At 41.9% G+C, this 23,045-nt stretch overlaps 1 protein-coding gene across 2 annotated transcripts in view; it reads right to left on the reverse strand.

The window, feature by feature from the left end:
* The window catches only part of stau2 (staufen double-stranded RNA binding protein 2), an 84,829-nt gene that overhangs the window by 22,396 nt on the left and 39,388 nt on the right, over positions 1–23,045 (reverse strand). For both annotated transcript variants that reach the window (XM_053342663.1, XM_053342662.1), the window contains exons 11-13: positions 21,721–21,778; positions 14,595–14,953; positions 3,680–3,793 (exon numbers count right to left, since the gene is read on the reverse strand). In XM_053342663.1, coding sequence (XP_053198638.1) covers positions 3,680–3,793; positions 14,595–14,953; positions 21,721–21,778 — 531 coding nt within the window. The remainder of the gene's footprint in view (positions 1–3,679; positions 3,794–14,594; positions 14,954–21,720; positions 21,779–23,045) is intronic.

A 23,045-nucleotide genomic window follows, 5' to 3' on the forward strand; every position in this document is an offset into this window, starting at 1 on the left:
CTCATGTTGGACCAGCGACACCTCAAATGCAGCTCAGTGGGCCTCGGCCCCCCTGGTGTCCTACTGCCGCCACAGAGGGACTGCCAAAGAGTTACTTCAGCTCTGGAGAACAAACACAGAAATCTGCCTGTCTAAAAAGCATGAAGACCTGTTGGAAAAGATGTCTAAATATATCCCTATGCCACGGCCTTTAATTTGGCTTTGAAATCAACTGAGGTGCTTTAACTGAACAAAACTGATATGACCTTGAGAGTGTTTGAGCAGACTGAAAGGCTGAAAATGTGTTGTCACAGAGTAACTCATGGTTGTAAGTTCAACTGCGCTTTAAACGAGAGGCCACCTAAAAATAATCCTGCAGCTGAATATGGTAACTGAGAACAAGAGGCCAGGGTTTAACTCTGTTTGTACAACACTTCTGTTCAGTCAAAAAGCTGCCAGTGACTGCATATTTTTCCTTCTCATATATGGGCTTGGAGGTATTAATTAAACCTTCTGTAGCCTAAGGCTGCAACTATCAAAAAAAATAATTTAGAGCGAAAAATTGAGGACTTGTTGACAAACATCTTTGGCTCCAGGGAAGCCTAAGCTAGCATAGCAGCCTACGGGCTCACATGTGTTTGGCAGATGGCACCAAGTGGATGGCACATAAGGTCAGAAAGAGCACTCAGCTGTATATCTCTCACACATACAGGCCCTCCGGGAATGTCTGCACAAGGCCAAGGATTATGGCACCTAAGCACAGCGGTGTGTGTTTATGTGTGTGTGTGCACTTGTTGATAAAGAGCAGACCGTTGTTAAAATTACACTGACAACACCGCTGCTCTCAATCATTGTCCAACAGCAGGCTATACAAACATTTTTACTAACTCTGCACCTTTTACAGGTAATTATAACATCTCTTTCAGTGTGTTAACAATCATTTCAAAACTGTGTGTTTACTGTACATCGAAGCTCTTTAGGAACATGACCCAGTGCACAAGAGGTAAAGAAAGTATGATGAGTAAACAGTGGTGGGAGTTTTCAACTAAATCAACAAAGTTTTGTCCCTTAAAGCATTATTTATAGTAAGTACTGCTACCACCATTAGTACTGCTGCTCATCTGCATTTAGCTGCTTAACTGATAAGATTACTCTTTTCATGTGTAAAAGTAAAAGGTTTTGTAACCATGTGTATTGATTCCTCAAGGGATTGTTTAACAGCCATCTGATGGAGGCTAATTAAGTGTGATAATCAGTAGCTGCCGTCTGCTAACTCCTCCTAAAGTCTGAAATGCAACAATACACAATAATATTCAGAAATACATCTACAGCACTCTAGTCAATGGAGGCATGAGTCATAAAGCTGTAAATCAAACTGGAAAAACAGAACGTTTCCAATCGTAGTAAAATTAACCAGTTCTTGCTTACGTTTCACCCAGTATTGTTTTGCCTGAAGAAGCAGCTGTAATTTCCTCAGCCGCTCATCCATAACTGGAGTCCACATCCTACACATCTTTCCTTCATACATCACGGGCAGTGAGGTGTGGAGAGGACTTCCTTTGCCTGTTGATCTTTATCAATTCCTCTCGTCTATCTGACATAAACCTCCATGAGAGCGCAGATAACGCAGCAGGAAATTCCCAGAGAGATGTATAATGAAATGGACTGGAGCCACCACGCGTTACTGTATCAGTCCTCTGTGTGTGTCTGTGTGTGTGTGTGTGTGTGTGTGTGTGTGTGTGTGTGTGTGTGGCAGAGACGAGCCTCCAGGAAAAAGGTTTATCTCTTCTTCGCTAGGAGATCCCCTGTTCCGTCAGATTTACAATGTCTAATTACACAGATAAAAGTGCAAAGTGTGTGTGTGTGTGTGTGCATGAAGGCCAACATGTGGCAGTGGAAACACGTGGAACTCCACTGGTCTATTAATTGGCTACTCAGAGACAACAGATCAATCTAAAGTGGTGCAACAGGAAGCTTGAGCTGCAGCAGTACATGATGGATTACGATTCTATTGACTTACAGGTAACTCTCGGGCCGTATTAGTATGTCAGCACCCCTATCCTCACAGCAGCATGCATCACCAACATGGTAAACCCAACCAAATGTGTGACGCCTTCAGGCCTACTTTGTTCAAGTGTCGGAGTTTGGGGGCTGCTGATGGTGACCCCTTATTGTTACATGCTCCCTTTGTGGTCACACTCCTCACTGTACTGCAAAGAGGAAAAGAAAGGCCTTCTCTAACAGTCGGTCATGCCCCAATGCTCCTGGCAATAACAGGTCCTGAGGACGCAGACCTGCCTGGCCTATATTGGCTTGGCTCTCAGTTAGCGGTGGCGGCACTAGCCCCCTGTCAGCTGTCCCATTCAGGGCCGCGCCGGCCCTTTATTAAAAGCTTTGAAGACTGCTGAACAAAGGGGCGTCCTATGTTTAGATGATAGAATGTAAGCAACTGGTTTTCTGCTTGGGCAACACAAGACAAAGAGCCTCCTTCTGAATACAGGGAGTAAGCGAGAGAGTGAGTGAGAAAACTAGAGAGGGAGGGAGCGAGAGGAAAAAGGGGTACGCCACAAGTAGAAGAGATACTCCATCAGATTTCAGGATGGCGATAACTTTGATGGATTGAAAATCATGGAAGGCTGACAGGTGCGTGGCAGGCATGTCAGAAAGAAATGCAATGAATGATTATTATCACAGGTGATTTTGATGCCCTAATGATTAATAATGAAGCCACAGAGCCATGGCTTCTCCTCTTAATTAAAGGATCAGACCCCTGCCAAAGTCCATTCACAGTATGGCCTATATACTGTACGAACTATACATATACTATAGGCTGAAGAAGGGTAAGCAGAACCTAAAGTGGAGGCTGACCAATATTATTGCCATGTATAGGTCATCACAGAATAATGGCACTGTGTGTATGTTGGCAGACATGCTTAAAGATATTGTAAAGCAACTAACTGAACTTAATTAGTAACAGTTTGGACACATTTTAATGTACAGTACCAGTCAGTTAGGATTGTGTATCTATTTATTCACAAGTTAAAATGTATTATTATTATTATATACTTATGGGTATCTAAAGTGTATTGTTGAAGTAATCCATTTTTAGGTCTTTTTTTAGGTTAAAAAAATATTGGCCAATATATTGATTTTTCATTATCAAGTATCATCGTCAGCCACCAAAATTCCAGTATGGATTGAACTCTATTAAAGAGAAACTGAAAATAAGCTTGCCAGGAAGTTTCCTTTCCTGCTAGAGACCAATAGTTTAAATTAAAGATTCAAATCTTGCAAAACATTTTCTATAATACAAATGTTTGTCCTTAAATACTGTTACTTGCAGGATTGTGCTGTTATCAGAGCTTTCAAATTGTTGTTGCAAAAACGTTTTCATGTAACTTGCTGAAGGCTGTTTGTCCCTGTGTTTCATCTGAGCTGCAATGTGTCAAAAAAAACTTTTGAGATGCATTAATCCACAACTGTATAAAGTTTTTTCAATCAACTTAATGCAACCGCCAATAAATGTATTGCTGATCTATCATGTGACTTTCAGATAGTTGCTGCCACGACTATCTGGTTTAACTACACTTCCTGATGTAAACTTTGATTTCATGTACTGTTTCTAGTAGCACTAAGCATTCAACAGGTGTGACACCCATCCTCCTTTCACTTGCATACCCAAGCACGCACTCACAAATACCTGGTCATGGCTGGCTTGGAGGGTGCTCCCGGTGCCGTGGAAAGTCATTTGCACAGGGGAGAGGGTCAGATAGGTCACAAAATCCTTACCACTCTGTGCATCACTGTACTGCACCTGGAAGAGAGGGCAAAGGAAGACAAACTAAGTTAACCAAACGTAAATACAGGAAAGAATCAATCAAAGCACAACAGACCAGAGAACCTGAATCATCTCCAGTTTTCAGTGGGATACAGTCTTGTGTTTTTGGAAGCGGTTGCCTTGAGAGTAAATCTTGCATGTCTAATTGCCACCACAGAGCATTTGTGGACAATTACCCCACAACACACAGAGATGGCAATAGAGGGGAATGAATGTAAGGGTGTCTGTGTGTGATTGGGGGCGTAGTGATGACATCACTGGCGACCCCTCATCATTGAGAGGTTAACTCTGCAGGCATTCCTAAATGCTGTGCAATCAGGACTGTTATGACATGATGTTCCTCTGGGACAGTCTGCTCCTGAGATCCAAGGGCTTTGGTAATGCTGCCTGCTTGTTTGCCCTACTTCTCACTGCCTCTCACTTTGTGCACGTGTGTGTGTGTGTGTGTGTGTTTGCTTGTGTATGTCTGTGTATGTGTATATGTTTGCCTGGCCTACTTATGCCCAGGACAGCTGCAGGCATCTTAATAAATGGCACAAATAACTAGAGGAGAAATATTTGACAGATGCAGATAGACAAAAGGAACAGACAGAACAAAAGAGAACATTACTGATTCGAAGTGGCTTTAACACTTCAATGAGCAAACGCAAAAAGTGAGCTAGCAGGTATGGAAGACAGTAGCCTTGAACATAACAGAATTACAAATGGACTGCTTCAAACTCCTAACACAACTGAGACGTAATAAAGAAAGGCTATGACTAGATTTAATAGCAATGGCGAGAGGATTTTCTAAAACCTCCATATATCTAGGTCAATATGTAATTTCTGTAACAGCTAATATTACACAACACTGTGGTGAAAGCAAGTTGATGTCAGTATCTATTGGATTTATATACAATACGTGTGTTGCTTTGTCTCTGTATATTTGTGTTGGCTTAAAGTTTCTGCCTTCTTTTAATCAGCAAAAAATGTCTTTGTGAGTGTAATTTTAACGTTTTAGCTCATCTCGCCCACAATTTGATGGCCACAGTACGTGCTGAACTTGTGTGTCTGTGTACTCACATGTATATGATCTGTGACTGAAAGCTTCCAGAGCGAGGTCTGTGTGTCTCTCTGAATGAGTTATGATCATATGTGGAAACGTGTGTGTGTGTGTGTGTGTGTATGTGTGCACTCCAGCCCAGCCAGACACATGGAAGTCTGCCTGTGAAGACCCAGACCCATCATAACATACACAAACGTGCAAAGATATGAACATGTGCACGCAGAGATATGAATAAACACGCAATGTCACGTACAGTACACGAGAAGATGCACACACCTGCTGATGAGGAGATGGGCCAACGGTGATAAATTGTGGAATGCTATCTGTTATGTGTATGAATGATGAATGTGGTAAACTGAGCCGTGGAAAAAGCCTTCTCTGACAAGTTAATCTCTAATAAATTCTCCAGGCTTCATAAGGAGAGCGAAAGAAAGAAAAAGAGGAGGGAGCATTGGTTTAACATTTTGCCTCTCCTGGCATCTCAGGAGTAATAAAAGGATTGCTGGTAACAAGAATCCTATTTCAGAAATTTGGAAATGTGTATAAAATATTCTTTACTACAAGGAACTTTCATTTTGTGTTGATTTTAGCACCCCCTGTGGACAAAAGTGGTTGTATTTTCCCAGAATCAAGACTGCACTTCCCATGAGCACCACTGCCTTCTGCCATAAAGATCTTGGCTAGCACCTGCATTTGGTTTGGAAAGAGTAAAAGAAAGAAGTGATTTATATTTATAATGTTTTTCTTTCTTAAACAGCTGTTTGCAGGATGCATAGCAATGAGAGAATGTATCTATTTCTGGGTCTGTGAGATTAATTGTTATAATATGAATAGGCATGAGCGTGTTTATTTGTGCTTTAGAAAGTAACGTTACATTTTTCAGATTCACTCCCTTACTCTTGCAACACTTCTGCTCCCTCTCTTCATTCACTCTCTAGCTTGCTCAACCACCGCTGCTCCCCCCCTCTCTTTTGCTCTCAGCACTCTCTTTTTCTCTTGGCTTTTTTAAAATGAATCAGGAAGCAAACAAATCTAGCTGTACTTGTATCAAACAAAGAGAGAAGTCCTGCCCCTGCCTCCTAAGAACATATTTGTACTCTCTCATGCTACAGTGCTACATGTAATGTAGACACAGGCTCTTCCAGTCTGCATACCATAAATCGTTTTGTCTGATTTCTCAGGGAATCAAACCCGTGACAGGCATATAAAATAACCATACAGAAATAGCTTCTCGATGATGGTCTCATTTACTTATGTAAGTCATGTAGAGGCATCAGAAACATCATAAGACTGTTTCTTAACCAATTAAAAGTACTTGTAGTCATTTTAGATCTCATGAATTCAACCTGTGTTTGAGGAGGATCAGAACTGTGCGCTTATACTCCAGGGAGTGTGAAGACACAGATTTGAATCTTTGGGTCTTTGTGTGTGTGTAATTGTCCAGTATGCTGCTTCATTTAGGCAGTATAAAGGCCTGTGGTTGGGAGCCTGTGATGTATGGTGTAATCATGCTGTCTGATCAGCAGGCACTCCACTTGCTTCATCTATTGCGAGCTGTCAGGACTCCAGCCGAGGGTGAGGCCCCACGACGGTGCTGGAGGAAACAGACGTGCAGTCTCCCTCTCTTACTTTAAAGAGATTTATGCTCCACTATATCAAATTTCTAATAATTCCCAACTTTATCTATTGTCTGTGTGTAAGCACACACGCATGTGCAGTTGATGGAAACTACCAATTACAAAGCAACTTTGACCATAAGGAGCTATAGATCAGAAGTCCCTAAAACAGGGTTAAGCTTGTGTAACAAAGGACCTCTGAAAAAAAGTTACCAGAAACTATTGGATCAGTTTTAATCTTACTGCTAGATTACGATCACATTGTTGTTTTTTTGACTATCTACTAACTCTCTAAATCATTCTTTTGTTTTTCTTTGTTATTAGTTTTCCTCCTCCTTTTAATGCATCCCTAGATATCAGAGGAGCTGGGACCTCTTTGTGAATTTCTTTAAAGGTTTTCTCTACTTTTATCCTTATTTGCTAAATGTCTTCTATTAGGGAGTTTTTGCTTGTTAGAGATTTGGATCTGCGTCTGGAAACATTGCTGCTTTGGGCCTATAAAGTCGTTGACACGCTGTATGTGATATTTGACTATATAAATAAACATCACTTGCTTCAACCGCCAGCCAAATTCTGGCTAAAACAGCAAATTTGGCAGGTCACCAATCATCACCTGGAGGTCTTCCTTACTTGGTGGCTTGTTGATAAAATAGCAAAAGTGCCTGATTACTTTGAGGATTTACCAGTGACTCTGACTTGCAGGCAGGAAAGAAGCTTGCTTGGTCTGACAGCATCAAAGAACATCTCGTTTGCAATGATTTGGCGGAAACTGAAATAACGAGCATCTCAAAAACAAACCGTCTATTCTCCCGTCCAGCTCGTCTGTTTTGAGTGCATGTTTGTATGCAACTGTGAGTGCATGCATTCTAAACAGGCCTAACTAATCATCCCAGGTCCCAACTCAGAAAACAGCCTCTAATCCACTTCCTTTGGAGACAAAGAAGCAGGGGAGTTACGCAAGGCCTGCGATTGATCGGCGGCACTAATGTGGAACGACCTCTGACATCTGGCTTCTAAAGCTGGATGGCTCCTCTTCAAATGCTCCTCTTCATCCGAACAAACACGAACATGCACAAACTAAAAAGCAATCACAGTCATAGCACCCATGTAGACATGCTCAAATTTATGTTAAGTGGACAAAAATGCATGTGCATGATCTACAAATGGAAATACAGGTTTAAATTTATACAGACATGAAAATGCAGGCAAAATACATGTGCAAGGACATACATGCAAATGTCCATATCGTCAGGACTGTGTTGCACAATACTGTCAAGGTAGCTGCAAAAACAAATACGTATTAGGTGTGTTGTTATGTCATTCCACTTAAAACCACAGAAGACAAGCACTGTAGGACTAAGAGCTTGATTCCAGAATAAGTCGAGTACAAGCTGTGGAGAGTCAAAAACCACGGAAATAACTTCGACTTTACTATAATAAACAAGGCTTCTCAACTGAGGAACGCTGTCATTGTTGGTGAGAAGCAATTAGAGGTCCATGCCGAGCCACTTCAGTGGGGACGTCGGGGGTCAAGAGTGTTCTGAGCGCGCTGTTAATATACCTTTCACTTCTCCGAATGGCAGGAGGTTGGGGGCAAACAAAGCTGCTACTCTCCAGACTTTTGAGTGCACTTTGCCTGAGTAACAGACAGAAGTCATGAGACAATGAGAGAAAGTGAGTTTCAAGTTCTCTTGAAGCCAGTTCTTTATTGAGAACTTCACTAAATAGGTTATTTTTAGAGAAATACTTGTTAGAAAGAAATGCATTGAGTGAACAGAAAAACAGACATTGTAATGCCATCATGTTAAAATATGACTATTGTGACAAATATTTTTGCATGCTGTCTCTGTTAGAAAGTTGCTGATTCAACTATATGTATTAGTATGTATTGGCTTTTCCTACTGTAACTCATAGTACTGAAATATGCCCTTTCATTGAAAGACTCAATTCAATCTATTGAGAAATGGCGACTTTCTTGCAGACACGAGAAGTTTGATACCACTCTCATGTATATACAAATAAAAATGGAAAATACTAGCTTAGCATAAAGACTTGAAGTGTGTGTGTGGAGGGAGGGGGGGCATCCCAGCATCTCTAAAGCTCACCAAATAATTTGTTTAATCTTTAAAAAGTGTAAAAAACAACAATTTGTGGTTTTACAAGAGGTGATGTGCAGGACAATTTCTTGGTAAGTCTACCAGCACCTTAGCACTAAAACAAATTGATTTCAGCTGTTCGACCATGACTTTGCAGTAGTAGAAAAATAAAATCAAGTTTTAATGCTGTTTGGTCCCTTAGGAGAAACATTCAAAATGAAACTATCAAAGTTTGTCTTGTTTTATGAACATTTTTGTTTTAGCTTCAACACCATGTCCAGAGAGAGTTGGGCAAAGAAAACCCCACAAAAGGCCTTTTTTATTATGTTATTATCCATCATTAAATTATCATCAAAACACTCTGGACTCTGTTTGCAGTTTGTGAAAGGGCTCATTCAGTAGAGAAAGAGTTTAAACTGGTGGAAGAATGCAGGCTTGAGTGTTTCTTACAACAGCGGCTAGTGTGTAGATAATGAAGAGAACTGTTTGGATTCCAATCAAAGTGCCAGGTTAACACACCCTCCATCTCCCCACTATGGGACTGCGCTGCCACACAACTCATATCTCTGCCAACTGCCAAGCATTGACAATTACATGAAATATGATCAATAATATCAAAATACAAAAGAACAAAAGCAAGCAAAAAAATATAAGATTATGCTGCATATTCAAATTTGCAATATAGTGTTCTGTCACTTGAGGGTATTTGATTTAACGGTTTGCAAATGGGCTTGATTGTGGTGTAAAAACATCATCACTCAGTTTTGCCAAACACACACAGTCGCAGGCATACGCACCGACACGCACGCAGAGGGCCACCATGTAAGCAGAGAGACTGTGCGCCGAGCCAGCACAGCATTAACAGTCTGATTTATACCACCGACAAAACTTGTTTTCGAAGATCGCTATTCACACAAATATGCCGCACAGCCCAGCTGGAAGCCATCACGCTGCCGCAGAAATCAAACGTGGTGGGATTAGCCTCCCCAAAATGTATTTTCTATTGCAAATCCCAGAGTAAACAGAGAGTAGAGAAATGAGACGATGACAAGAAGGTTGGAAACAAACTGTTATGAGTCTCTGAACGTTTGGACCAGATCAGGCGTTTGATGTTGATAGAGAGAGATGGGAGTCGACAATGGAGATCTGGAAAGGAGGAGGAAAAGAAGAAGAAGGTGGAAAAAAGAAAGGGAGAGGGAGAGGGAGAGGAGAAAAAAAAAAGAGAGGGTAGAAACTGCCAGGCAGGGTACAAGGTGTAGTCGGCAATATTTGAAGTGGTTTTTCTACAAAGCCAAAGAAGGAAGCGGAGGGAGAGAAGAACAAACAACGATAAAGTGTGAGAAATCCTGGGAACCGAACTGAATGGATATCAACACCAGCCACCCGCCAAGGATAGTGTTTTTATTAACATGGGATTTCCAACATTGAAGTCCTGATTCCAGAACAGCAAAGACCACAAGCCCTCCCCTCTTCTCTAAATCCATCTCCCAAGTTAAGCCTGTCATGGTGAGATAACATAACTCAGCTGATAGCTATCTCTGCTGTGTAATTGCATATGGATTTAGCAGGTGGACAGAACTGATATATATTGTAGATACCATACAGCCCTTTCAGACACAACCTGGGAATGTTATAGTACAGTACACTGATCTCTGATTGCCATATGTGAGAGGAAATTAACATTTTTGAAAAGTTTGCAATATCCTGTTTCACAAAACGTTAAGATCTGACCCGTATGAATGGGTAAATACTTTGACATTGCACTTTTTATATTACACAGGAGAGCGACCCCGTGGTGTCCAATACAGGCATCACACTTCATATGCACCTAAACAATACTAACGAATCAGATTCTGCTTTATACAGGATTTTATCCCCACAATCAAAACTCTACAGGCGTCCCTCCAAAACAAAAAGTACTTCTGTCATATTTTCCATTACTAAACCCAAAACCCAGCCTTATGAGGGGTGTAATTTCAAATTCATGCAGAAAATGTGCTACATTCACTCTACCTGCCAGTTACTTAGGAATATGGCTTACTGTATTATGCACGGCAAAAAATAATGAGATGCTTGCTTAATGGTCTGTGTCATATTGCTTTTTCTACATCTCACTAAGGTTAAGCTAATCTAGATACACTATTAAGTTAAAGATCAATCCAGCTTATGAGTGCAACTTTTTTTGTGTCTTCTGAGCAGACATGATTTAAAATGAGCGTTTCCACATTGTGGTGTCTGTTTTGTATTCCTGTAGTTGTACTTGCTACTGCACATTGCTTTGAACCAGAGAATAATTTATGGCTCAAATGACATACAGATGTAAACAAATTAGGTTCATTTATCCCCAAACTCATCATTAATCTGATCTGATTCTGATCAGATTTATGTTTGGTGATGAGTGGACCTAATTTGTGATCCACACATAGCAGGCTGAAAATCATTTCTTGGAAAAACAAAAAAAAAATAACAACAAAAAAAACCCCCACAACACAACATCATCTTCATCATCTTTAAAAAATTAATTTAAAAAAACAGGATGTGAAATCAATCCACATTGCACACATGCCTGAATGCTGGCCACTGATGTAACTGGGGACCGGTTACACCTCTTGGCCGTAAATGTCTGACAAATCATTCATTCAGAGTATTGGTCTGCAAAGAAAACACGGCATGTGATGACACTGAAGCTGTTTTTTACATGAAACTGGCCTTTCATGCAACTTCCTCCCTCAGTCCATTACTGCTTGCTCTCCTCTTCTTCTTTGTCTCACTCAACCACTAAATCACTCTGCAAGTCCACATATAGAGCTATGCGGAGACAAAGAGTTCTGTTGAAGATTCATTTATTTCCAGTATTCCAAGAAGAGAATTGAAATGCAAACAGCATCCAAACAGGTGTGGAGGACTGACAGAATAAATCAGCACTAAGGAAGTAGGGTTTGTCTTATTCCAGGTGTGTACCATAGCTCCATTTGACTCTGATAGGGAAAAAAATCATTACATTTCCATCAATCATTGATCTTATATATAAAAAATCTCTTGCTTGTTTCAAAAGGAGGTAACAGTTAATAATCTGAAGCGGTGCCACTCTATTAAGTAATGTGATGGCAGAGTAAATGGGCAGCTGGTGACTGCAATGTCAGGATCAAACCCTTCAACATCTCCAAACTACACAAAAAGCAAAAAGCATTACACAATAAATTTGTGAAGCAGTTACGGAAGCAATAAGGATGGAGGAAACGATTACGATAAAGGTGCTGAAAGACTGAAACATAACAATAATAAACCAGAGAGGGCAAAGAAAGAGAGTATGGAAAGGAATCTGTTACGTGGCTCTTACTCCGTACTTCATCCTTGGTCCATGTGTTGTCTATTACCTCCTGCTTCTTTGTTTCTGCCCTACTTCCAGCGCACATACCCGCCGTGCCAACAACACGCCAGCCAAATTAATAGGAAATACACACACACATACAAACACACTGGAATAAGTGCCAGCATCCTTGCTCCAAGTTGGCGTGAGTACAACACACTGTTGCTTATCCAGAGCTTCCACCAGAGGCTATTTTCCAATCAAATCAAAAGAAGGGGCTTAGCAGGTAGGCCCAGGCCTTTGTCTGTGGAGTTGGATGGATGAAACAGACACTATGAGAATGTCCTTAGTGCTTGCTTAGTTGCTTTAATCCAGTGTTGGGCGGTCACTGTAATCCGCTCACTTGGATAACATAATTACAATACAAAAACAAAGTTACTAATCAGAGAGATTATTATCAAATTACTAAAAAAATATATCTTACAGTGGATTTTTTTTGTTTGCTGTTCGGTGTGGTCTACAGAAAGCCAGCCTGACACAAAACGGCACATGATGTGTCCAATGGAAAAGCAGACAAGTGCATTTTTTGGCAAAAACATTTTAAATCTGTGTTGGTTTAGCCCGCAGAAAACACATAAGAATACATAAGCCTTAAAAAGTCTGCCTAACATGGCTGTGTAGGCAACCAGAGGTTCTCATTACAAACCCACATGATATGAAACATCCCCTCAATGGAACACATATTGTCTGCATACTCAATTACAGCCTGAATTCTTTGCTCAAGAAACACACACACGGAAATACGCAGATTCCCTGATGCGTGTGTGTCTCTTTACTCACATAAATGCAAGAAAGGATGCATAGAAACTAAATAAAGTAATATCTATGTAAGGTAGTTGTACAGTATGAGAACGACGAGGACTTAAACTTCACACAAAGGCTTATCCCGACTCTTCCATTGCACTAAACAGAACCTGCTGTGTCTGTATGTGTGTGTGTTTTGTGTGTGTGTGTGTGCGCGCATATGTACAAGTGTGTTTGGGCTTGGCCAGGCAGCAGAGCTCTCTCAGGTTACACACACACAGGAAGGCTCAGAGCAATAACAAAGGCCTTTCAAAGGAACCCTCAGCAGGTTAAGATAAAATGTTTTCGCTCAAACTGATAAAAAGCATCTGCAGCTTAAATGAACAGGCGCTGGTATCAGTGGCGTGGTATGCGCCGCAGATTGGCCAGCAGATTAAAACGGACACTCGGTTGTCTCTCTTTTACACACACACACACACAAAGAAAAGACACACACAGAGTGCGAAGTGCGCGTGTTCTGTGTGTGTGTGTATGTGTGTGTGTGTCCAGTCCGGTAATGGCAGAAGCACCTGTGAGGTTTAGTTCCAGCTCTTAATCCATAGCTTGCCAATAACGTCCACAGTGAGAAACAGAGAACTGGTAGTGTGTTACTGAGCAGTTCTGCACTTCAGAATCCTCAAACGAGACCACTTGTCCTGGAGGAGCACCGCTCGTCCAGGAGAAGTGGTCTCGTCTCTTCCTGTGAAGGCTTTTCTACGCAATGTTATTGTGCACAATAAGCTCCACTTCAAATCACCTGTAACTGCTGTGTGTATGTTTGTGTAGACATCACATGCTACTTAATGTGTTTTGATACAGACAGCCTGCATCCCTTATGTGGAGACGTTTCAAGTGATCTGTTAGTGTGCAATTGTGATTCTTCATAACCACGCAGGTTGATCCAGACCACATTCATATTTACAGCACTGAACCAGAGGGAATAGGATCAGTATGTGTGTATGTATGTGTGTGTGTGTGTTTGTGTGTGGGGGTGTGTGTGTGTGGCAGGGGTTGTATTTGTGCATGGTCACGCTCACATCTGTGCTGTCACTTTAGCATGAGTACATACTACATGACTGTACCGCAGGGTGTCTTAAACTTTTAGCAAGTTTAAATTATGACTTTTAAGACCTAATTGATGACAGTTAAAATGAAATACAAGCCCACATTCCACAACTGAAATAAATGTGAAATTGGAAACAATTTACGCCTATTAAACTAGAGGCCTGCATGATGGGGCACCAACATACTGCTATATGCAAAACTGAACTACTTTAAAAGGAAAATTCCAATTTATTACAACTTGAGGCTTATTTCTGTATCAGTTATGACATTGTCAAAATAGTATTTGTTTGTGAGCTCTTGAAACATGGTGATAAGACAGATATCTAAAAGTGCTTGCATCAAAAATGATGTATATGTGGTCTAGCTGAAGCTAATTTGCAGTCTCGGTCCCTAGTTAAGCTTTTAAAAACAGATTTCATAGCATAACAGACACTACACGACAAAGGTAGACCAGTATGACAGTCTGTACGGTTTAGGTAAAAATTCACCCTTCACCTTTGCTTTGACCTCTACATAAGCCGGGCTAACCTGTGAGATCATCTGACTCTTTGTGTCTTTTGAGCTTTCTGACTCCTTTTTAGAGATGTTGCTGTCTTCCTAGAGCTTAGCAATTAACTTGGTGAGAATTAAGTTATTAAAACCGATAGGAAATATCTAAATATTCTTGTTATTGCAGCCCAAGTTTGTGACAGAGCTCATTAGGTTGCATGAAATTGGAACTTTCCTTTAAGGTGCACATTTGAACATTTATCTATGTTTGTAGACAATGTAGTAGCAGCATGTCTGCCTCTTTGTATCTCACCTGGAAGCCCTGGATGCGAGCCAAGTAGTCCAGCTGCTGTGCGGGTTGCACTGAGACGCCGCAGGCGAGGGCAGAGTTCTTCCCCTTCATAGGCAGGGAGGCTTCGGCTGTGGGTGACTGTCCGTTCAGCAGCAGCTCCCTGGCCATGGTGGCGGTTGGACTGGGTGAGGAGGCTGAGCCACTGTAATATGGAGGGTGTCCTGGGGGCAGTGGGGCAGAACAGGGCCCCATGTCTTTGGATGTCATGTAGTTGACAGAGCCGCTGTTGCCGCCGGGGCCCGGAGCGCTGCCCCCCTGCTTCCTGCTGGCCTCCATCTCCTGGTAGACGTCGGGGCTGAGGTGGAGCAGGCCCTTCTGGGCTGGAGGGGTCAAGGAGGAAGGGAGGGAAGAATGTTTGGAAAGATGGATGGATGGGTGGAGGAGGAAATTAAGATGATTGGGAGGGGAGGAGAGAAAATGGTAGAGTGAGTAAGAGAAATAATAGGTGGAAATTGTGTTGGTCACATGGTTGATAAAGGAAGTAGAAAGGGACAAAGGTAGGAGATAGGGGAGACAGGAGAGAAAAAAAAAAGGTTATCATGGCTCTCATTTGCAGCTGAATTTATTAATTTCATAGACACTCCTCTCTCACCCACTACCACACAATGCCAGGGTGAGTTTGTGCATGTGTGTGTTCCTAGCTGTACCCATTTGTGTGTGTACAAGCGTGTGTGTTGGCTCTCAAACTGGCATTCCATCACCAAACGTAGATGACAGTTTCATGTGGTTTGGCAGTTCTGAGCACTTTCAAAGCGTCTGCTGGGAAACACACACACAGCCTCTGTCTTTCTCACTCTGAAACACAAACATAGAGACACAAACGGAGAATCTACCAATATCAACAGAGCAGTTATGATTTCATCTTTGATGAGAAACAGCACCGTCAGGGAACCGGCATCCGGATTAACTTATATCATCTCTTTCAAACACGCACCATCGGATCACGGAAGCCACTTCGGTTTCAGATCATGGGTTTTGTGAGGATATTTCAGTGGCTCGAGGAAATGTCCTGAGCGATTTGGATTGGAGAGGCCGAGGCACCTTTGTTGTCTGACCGGCTTTTCTTTAACAGGACGCAGCTCGATCCAGACATGCTGTGGTTCTAGCCAGCTGAGCGTAACAGCGCTCCAAGACTATGTTCCAATTCAGACCATTCGTTTATGTTGGCTTCCTGCGCTCTGACATCACTGTCCCGAAATGGTCGTGACAGGTGGAAGGAGGAAACACCAGCGGGTTTACGTTCAATTCTTTCAACACTTTGTGACTGCGATGGAAGCGAGAGGAAAAGAATATGAGGCGTGAAAGACGAGAGAAGAAGAGATGTAAAGAATAAAAGAGAAGGATGAGCTGGGAGCCAGCTCAGATGGAAGAGGAGGTGGGGATGAGTGGATGTGAAAACCATGCAGAGCCTCCGAAGCCCAGCCAAGGTCACCAGAGACAGGAAGACCAGCTGTGTGTGCGTGCGTGTGTGTGTGTGTGTGCTTGTTTGTGTGTGTGTGTGTACGGACCAACAGCTGGGAGAAAGCGCTGGAGTGAGCGCATGACTGACAGGCCACTTCCTGTTTGAGTTAACATTACCGTCACACATACACACACGCACACACATGCATACACAAAGACAGAGAGTCTTATGCACTTGTAGCTTAATCTAGTCTAAGGGTTCTGGGAACCTGCAGGCAACATTTCCCATTATGAACAATGAAGTTTGCGTTCCTTTCCAGAAAAGCAGAAGGAAACAGCAATGAAATTCAGGACTTATTACTCAAACTACAACAAACTACCCGGTGCCAGCAATGACACAACTGCTAGGATTCTTGCCCCCCTCCCAATCCTGATGACAACTTTAATCTGAATTTACACAAGTTAAACTCGCAGGCCTGTGCATTCTGAATGTAGCATCATAAAAAAGAAAGGTGTTAGCCAACATGACATCAGCTGTGGACAAAGAGTTTTGAAAGGGGGGGGGGGGGTGAAAGTAATCCATGTGAATGTGTGTGTGTATGTGTGTGTGTTTGTCTGCTGAAGTGTGTATGTGTGTGTGCACCGTAAGGATGTTTGCGTGTGATTGAGTGCTTGAAGCTGGTGTCAGATGGCAACCGAGAGCGTGAGAGCAAGAAAGAGCAGCAGAGTGAGACAAAGGAGGAGAGACGGCAAGAGTGAATAAATAAGAGTGACGGAGTGTATTTGTGCGTGAGGACGTCAGACAGAGATTGTGAAATTGTGTACATGAAGTGGGAGCAAGTTGGAGAAAGAGGAGAGTGTGGGGGGCGGGAGGGAGGGAAGCTGAGCAGTAGGGAATGAAAGAGTAAGGGAGAGAGTGTGTTTGCGGTGCTGGTTCCAGGCAGTTTCGGAGGGGTCCCACCCAGACTCGGCGTCCGGTGGGCCAGGGGAGCGCTGGAGGGAAGCCAGAGCCAAGCATGAGACTGATCGAAAACAGATAGGGCCGGAGCCCGCCGCTATAAATCACCACAGTGGAGCAAGACCTTCACATAGTTCACACATGCACACAATGCACAGACACAGATACACACACACACAAACACGCACACACACATACACACACACAAACACAGCAGGAAATGAAATGTGGCAACTCGAGTGAAAAGCCCTGCTGCAATACCCATGGGAATAGAAGGGAGAAAAATCACTCTCCTCTTACTTCTTTTTCTTCTTCTTCTTCTTTTCTTTTACGCTCCCTTCCTGTCTCTAAGCCACCCTGTTTGTTGTAGCAATGCATCCCACAGCTCACACAGGGCAAAGGACAGAACCACACTCCTACACACACATACACACGCACACACACACACACACACACAATAAGTGCTTGTGGTTGCCTGAGGTGTGAGTGTGGAAGTGCAAGAACGGAAGGACAGAGCAATAAATAAGTAGCCTGTGACACATTTACCTAAATTTCTCCCACTTTGTCTTACATAATTCAGCAATGCTCTTTATGTTGAGTATGTGCAATGAAAACTAACCACTTTGATAGAATTAAATCACTTTTTGGATGTCAACAAACCACACCCTTTAAAGTTGTAATCCTTCAGAGTGTTATATTAAAACCATTTGTTGTACTATTCATGGGCTGTAGTTTTTTTTTTTAGAAGAAGTCATTCAGTATTTCTGTAAGTAAATCTAATTCAAATTACATACCCAACACAATTTACAGGAAATGATGTACAGCTACAACAATTCGTTTATTAATTGATAACTCAATCAAAAGAAAATCAACTGGCAACAATTCAATAATGTTTTAAGCAATTTTTTGAGCAAAACCGGAAAATATTCACTTGTTCCAGCTTCCCAAATTTGTAACTTTGACCCATGTTGCATTGACCTTTCTGAATGTGATTCTGACAAAGTATCTATTGTAAGATGTCTTTTTTTGCCCCCAGTGGTCAATATAACCGCCTTCAAACACACATCTGGGACCTACATCATTACAATACACTTGCCTTTACTGCCAGTAATCGCAGGTGTCGTCAAATCGACCAGGAGTGAAAGCTTAAGGAGTGTAATCCTTATAAAATGTTATTTTGTAGTAAGAAGGAAGCTGTGAAAAAAGCCCATGTGATTTAAAAGCTGTCAAGAATTGACTGGAAGAAGAAATTAGCTTTAAGCTTTGATCATACACAAAGAGAACACATTCTCTGCCAGAGTTTTCTCCATAAAACACACTTCAGCACAAACTACAATTATCACTGTTTATCAAATCAAAAATGTTACAAACATGCTTATGCCAGACCTTATTTTTACCAAGTACACTGCGATTCTGTAAACTAATTTAGTTATTCCCACTTCTATTCAATAAACTGCATAGTCAATCAAAACAACGGACAAACCAAAAACATCTTCCATTCAGCAATCACACGTACACACACACATACACACACGCAAGCACACACACTCACACACAAGCAGAAAACTGAGACCAGCTGTATCTGTTTGAATGAGTTGTAAATGGTGTTTATGCAATAAACATTATTCAGACATTAGCGTCATGTGAGTGTTGTGTGGTTTGGAAAACTTTAAAGAGCTAATTAGCAGATAGTTAAGCCTCATGCTGAGTGTGAGATAAACTATGAGTGGGAATGGCACCGGACCAAGGCCTGCTCCACACCAACAACAGGAATAATCACCAAATATGAAGACTTCGTTTCCCAGGGGGCTCTGCGCTGGAGGTATTGGGCAATGCCTGGAGCTTGGACTACCATAGAAACCGCAACCACCAAAATAGTTTATATGAAAGAACAATCATTTATCCATAAACATAATTTAGATGATGTATCTTTCAACAAATTGGACCAAATCACAGAGATGGATGCTATATAAATTGTGGCAGGGGTTCAGTTCTCATCTGGATACTGTAGATGGAGTTTGGACCAGCAATGAGCAAACACAACAATTCTGGGTGATCAGTTATACCAGTCTGCTTTGTACTTTTCAACATGAGAAAGCTGAAACATCACATTCATCCCCCTCTCCAGACTGTAGCTGGATAGCCCGTGTCAGAGCACCGCAGCGCTGCCAAATGCCTCCATTAGATCCGAGTGACGACAGCACATTCAAATCTAATAAGGCTATCTGTTTGTTTTCCACTCTGCTGCTCCACATTGCACAGACTATTCATTTGTCCCCTAAACTGCTCTTTCTCAAGCTGCTGGCATTCACTTCGCTGGCATCCAGAGTGAAACAGCTTGCAGTGTGTCCTTTTATCAAGCTGGGACATCACGAGGAATTAAACCCAGATATTACAATGTACGTAAATCTGCTTAAGCAACAACACACTCCGAATTCTTTGCATAACTTAATTCACCTGTAATAAATTAACTTACTCCATAACTTCCACACTATGTGGAATAAATGGAAAAATAGCCTCACTGCCAGACTCTGGAGACCAGGAAAACAACTGAAAATAGAAAGTAAAGTCTTGAAATAGAGTTTTGACTTGAGTGAGCGGAAGGCTTTTTCATTGTTTTTATTTTGATTACCGACAAGACAGCCAACTTAACAACAGATACAGATGATACAGACCAGCTGTTTCCTTCAAAATCACATCCTGATGCTTCTCAGTGAAGGGTCCTTCGAGGTTTACCTCCCTCCATGAAATGAAACATCCCTTAAGGCCACCGCATTCCCATGTAAATTCGGACATAAATCCTGTCATGAAAGTATTTTCTATTTGTCTTCAGTTGAAACTATCCATAAGTGGAGGATTTTTTCCAAATGAGGTGATGACTACGGGGTCCGTCTTAGCCTGTCTCTGCATTTGTTTCATATCTGGTTCTATTTTAGGCAGAAACAAATGGATGGAGACTTAAGCTAGTCTTAAACTTCTGCATTAAAGAATGGGTTCACAATTTTTTCTAAGTCTGTCCTTAAACACAGGTCAGGTCCTCCAACGAACACTAACACATGTCTTTCTTGCCATAATCGTTCCTCCTGTCCATACTGGCCATTAGAAGATCCAAAGGTCAAAGTCCTTCTTTTTGTTATTATACTTTGGCTAAAGCTCAACAGGGAAACACTGACCGAGGAAACACAAAGAGGGAATTTGACACTAAAAAGACTGCAGATATCCACTTGACATGACTAACTCAGACTGCTGAAGCCTCATATAAACTTCAGAACAACTTTTAAATGTGTTTTTGTACAAAATGACTGGATTGGTTTGACAGTAGATTGTCTATCTCACTTAAAAACTGAAACTTCAGATTGAATCCTTGTACCAGAACAGAGCTTGTTTCTCTTTTAAAGCTGAAAACACATTATACAATGTACCATCCTGTCCACATTGAATTATAGGAGGGAATAATGCGAGTTATACAAACAGATTGGATGGTCGTCTCTGGCATCTAGAAGGCACCAGCATACCTATGTCTAAATTTATAAGGCAGTGCTATGAAAGCTGTTGAGTTATTTAATATCTTAAGTTGAGCTCTGAGATAATAAACAGATCACAGAGCAGAACAGAACACAAGAACTATGACTGGTCTTCATGGCCTGCTTGTGTTTTCTTTCAAGTCTGTGATGCTGGTAAAGATTGATCAAAGTGAATATAAAATTAAGCATTTATTTATTGTTTTTCCTTTTCAGTAACAAACATCTAGCAAAGCAGTCTGCACTGCAAACCTTCTGCTCATGATGAATGAAACATTAATGTAGTACCTGCATACGAAACAAGCCTTTTCACTACTGCCTGTTAAGTGTTGCGGTGGTGATATCAGGAGGTGAAATCTGACACTGAACTAACAATCAAAATCTGCAGCGTGGGTATCTGAGCGGGACTTCCATTAACTGTTTGAGCCAAGCATCAATCCAGCTTTAGCTGCATGTTTACATGTAGTTAAATGAACAGAAACCAAAGGGACAAATAATTTAATAAAGGCGCTTTCTCTAAACTTGTGCCAAGCATTGATAAATTGCATCAACAAAGAAGATCAGCAGTCACAAGCTGAGACTAAGCAAAATGGATATGACGGAGAATGACGTTCTGCTTCTAACTGCTTAATAAAAGCCTGTTTTGTAACATAGGGTATCTATTATACAGTATATTTTACGAGGTCTTTATCTTATTTTGTCTACAGCTGGTATGTAGAAGAGACAGACAGCTTAGCAAGATACTATCTTTAGTGTATTGTTTGCCGTGCAATGATTAGAAACCTCACATATATTCTCATATCATATCATCATACATCCTGCTTTAACGTGTGGTTTGTGTCTGTGTGTAGGATTATGGGCATGTGTGTGTATGTGTGTGTGTGTCGGTGCCCGTGTGTGCTTGTGTGTTAATCCTGAGTGAAAGGCTACGTTTTTTGCACAGGAAGGCAGTGGGGGGACTCCCCGGAGGGCCTCAGTGTGCCGGCCCTGTAAGCCGGTGTGAATGAGCCTGAATTCGCAGGCTCTCCACGAGGACGCACGGCCGATTAAGCTGACAGTCAGAGGCCCATTGACCAGTCACAGAGATTAAACGCCGGGCCATCTTGCTGGCTAAAACCACCTGCGGGATTGGATGGAGCGACTGAGAGATGGAGTGGAGGAGGAGGAGGAAATGGAGAGAGACACAGGGAGACGTGCGGATACTCACTGTTATTTGTCGCTTCAGTAAAAGACGCCTTTTGTCCGTTCCAGCCTTTGTTGTCCATCTGTAGTGATGCAGAGAGAAGGAAAGAAAGAGGAGGTAAGAGAGATGTAGATTGTTGAACAGACAGCTTCTTCACGCATGTCAGACAAGTTCCTTCCTACTGTTTGGGCCACAAAGAGACGAGCGCTCACAGGAGGGGATGCTTAAGGAGCCTAGTGTCTGTCTAGGCCAGCTATTTAATTAGGGAGGTTTGTCAATGTTTAGTACCCTAAAAAGACCCCTATTCAGTGTGTTACTTCTGCTGTGGTATGCCAGCCACAAACACACGTGTATAAAACAGAGTAACAAATTATTTCTGATGTGTGTGACAGCTGTGGAGATGACATGGCTGTGAACAGTCTCTTCACTCTTCAGTCTATTTTGCACAGATCACCCACAATCCCACGGTGGGAATGCAGCGCGACAGAGATCCCAAAGAAGGGATAGAGAGACAGAGGCATAGCGAGAGAGAGAGACAGAGAGAGAGAGAGAGAGAGAGAGAGAGAGAGAGAGAGAGAGAGAGAGAGAGAGAGAGAGAGAGAGAGAGAGAGAGAGAGAGAGAGAGAGAGAGAGAGAGAGAGAGAGAGAGAGAGATCTACAGAAAAACAGCCTATCCTACAAAACAGGAGCTTGGCAAACACTGTTTAATCGTTCCATGGAGGTTGGGGTTGTCTAAGGATCTACAGAGAAGTAGGCCGTCCAACTAATTCTAATAGAGATGTTTTCAGCGTTGTCAAGCTGGTCTGCAGCCGTGTATCAGCCCCTAACTCCATTCTGTCTAAATATACTGGCTTGAGTATAACCAGAAAGGTTTCACCTACTGCTGGGAATTCGCATGAGATCTGTGATAATAAATGTACTGCTTTTATCCAGTACAGCAGACTCTCAATGATGTGAAATATCAGAAATTAAAACAAAGTAGGAAAATAAAACAAAACTTTGTCTTGTCAACACAAGCAATAAGAGCATTTTCAGGGTGTAGGAGGTTCAGTATTATTTGGTGAAGGTTTAGAGGTTTGTCAGAGGTAACTCATCTACATAAAAGAGCACACTGAGTAATGTCAGAGCTTGACTGTTTGGTATGAGGATGACAGCAAAGAGAAACATTGACTGCAAACTAGGCTGTGGTTTCTTCAGAGAATAATTGAAGTAATTCTGATACAAGCAATGTGCCATGCTTTAGCTATAGTATACAGTATACCGATAAGTTATATGCAGCAGCAAATATCTAACTAATGAGCTGTCTAGGGGAATGATGAATATTCTACAGTGAGCACAGTTATGTAACA

Source organism: Scomber japonicus, chromosome 21 (genome assembly GCF_027409825.1).
Source record: "Scomber japonicus isolate fScoJap1 chromosome 21, fScoJap1.pri, whole genome shotgun sequence".
In the NCBI taxonomy this organism is placed as follows: Eukaryota; Metazoa; Chordata; class Actinopteri; order Scombriformes; family Scombridae; genus Scomber; species Scomber japonicus.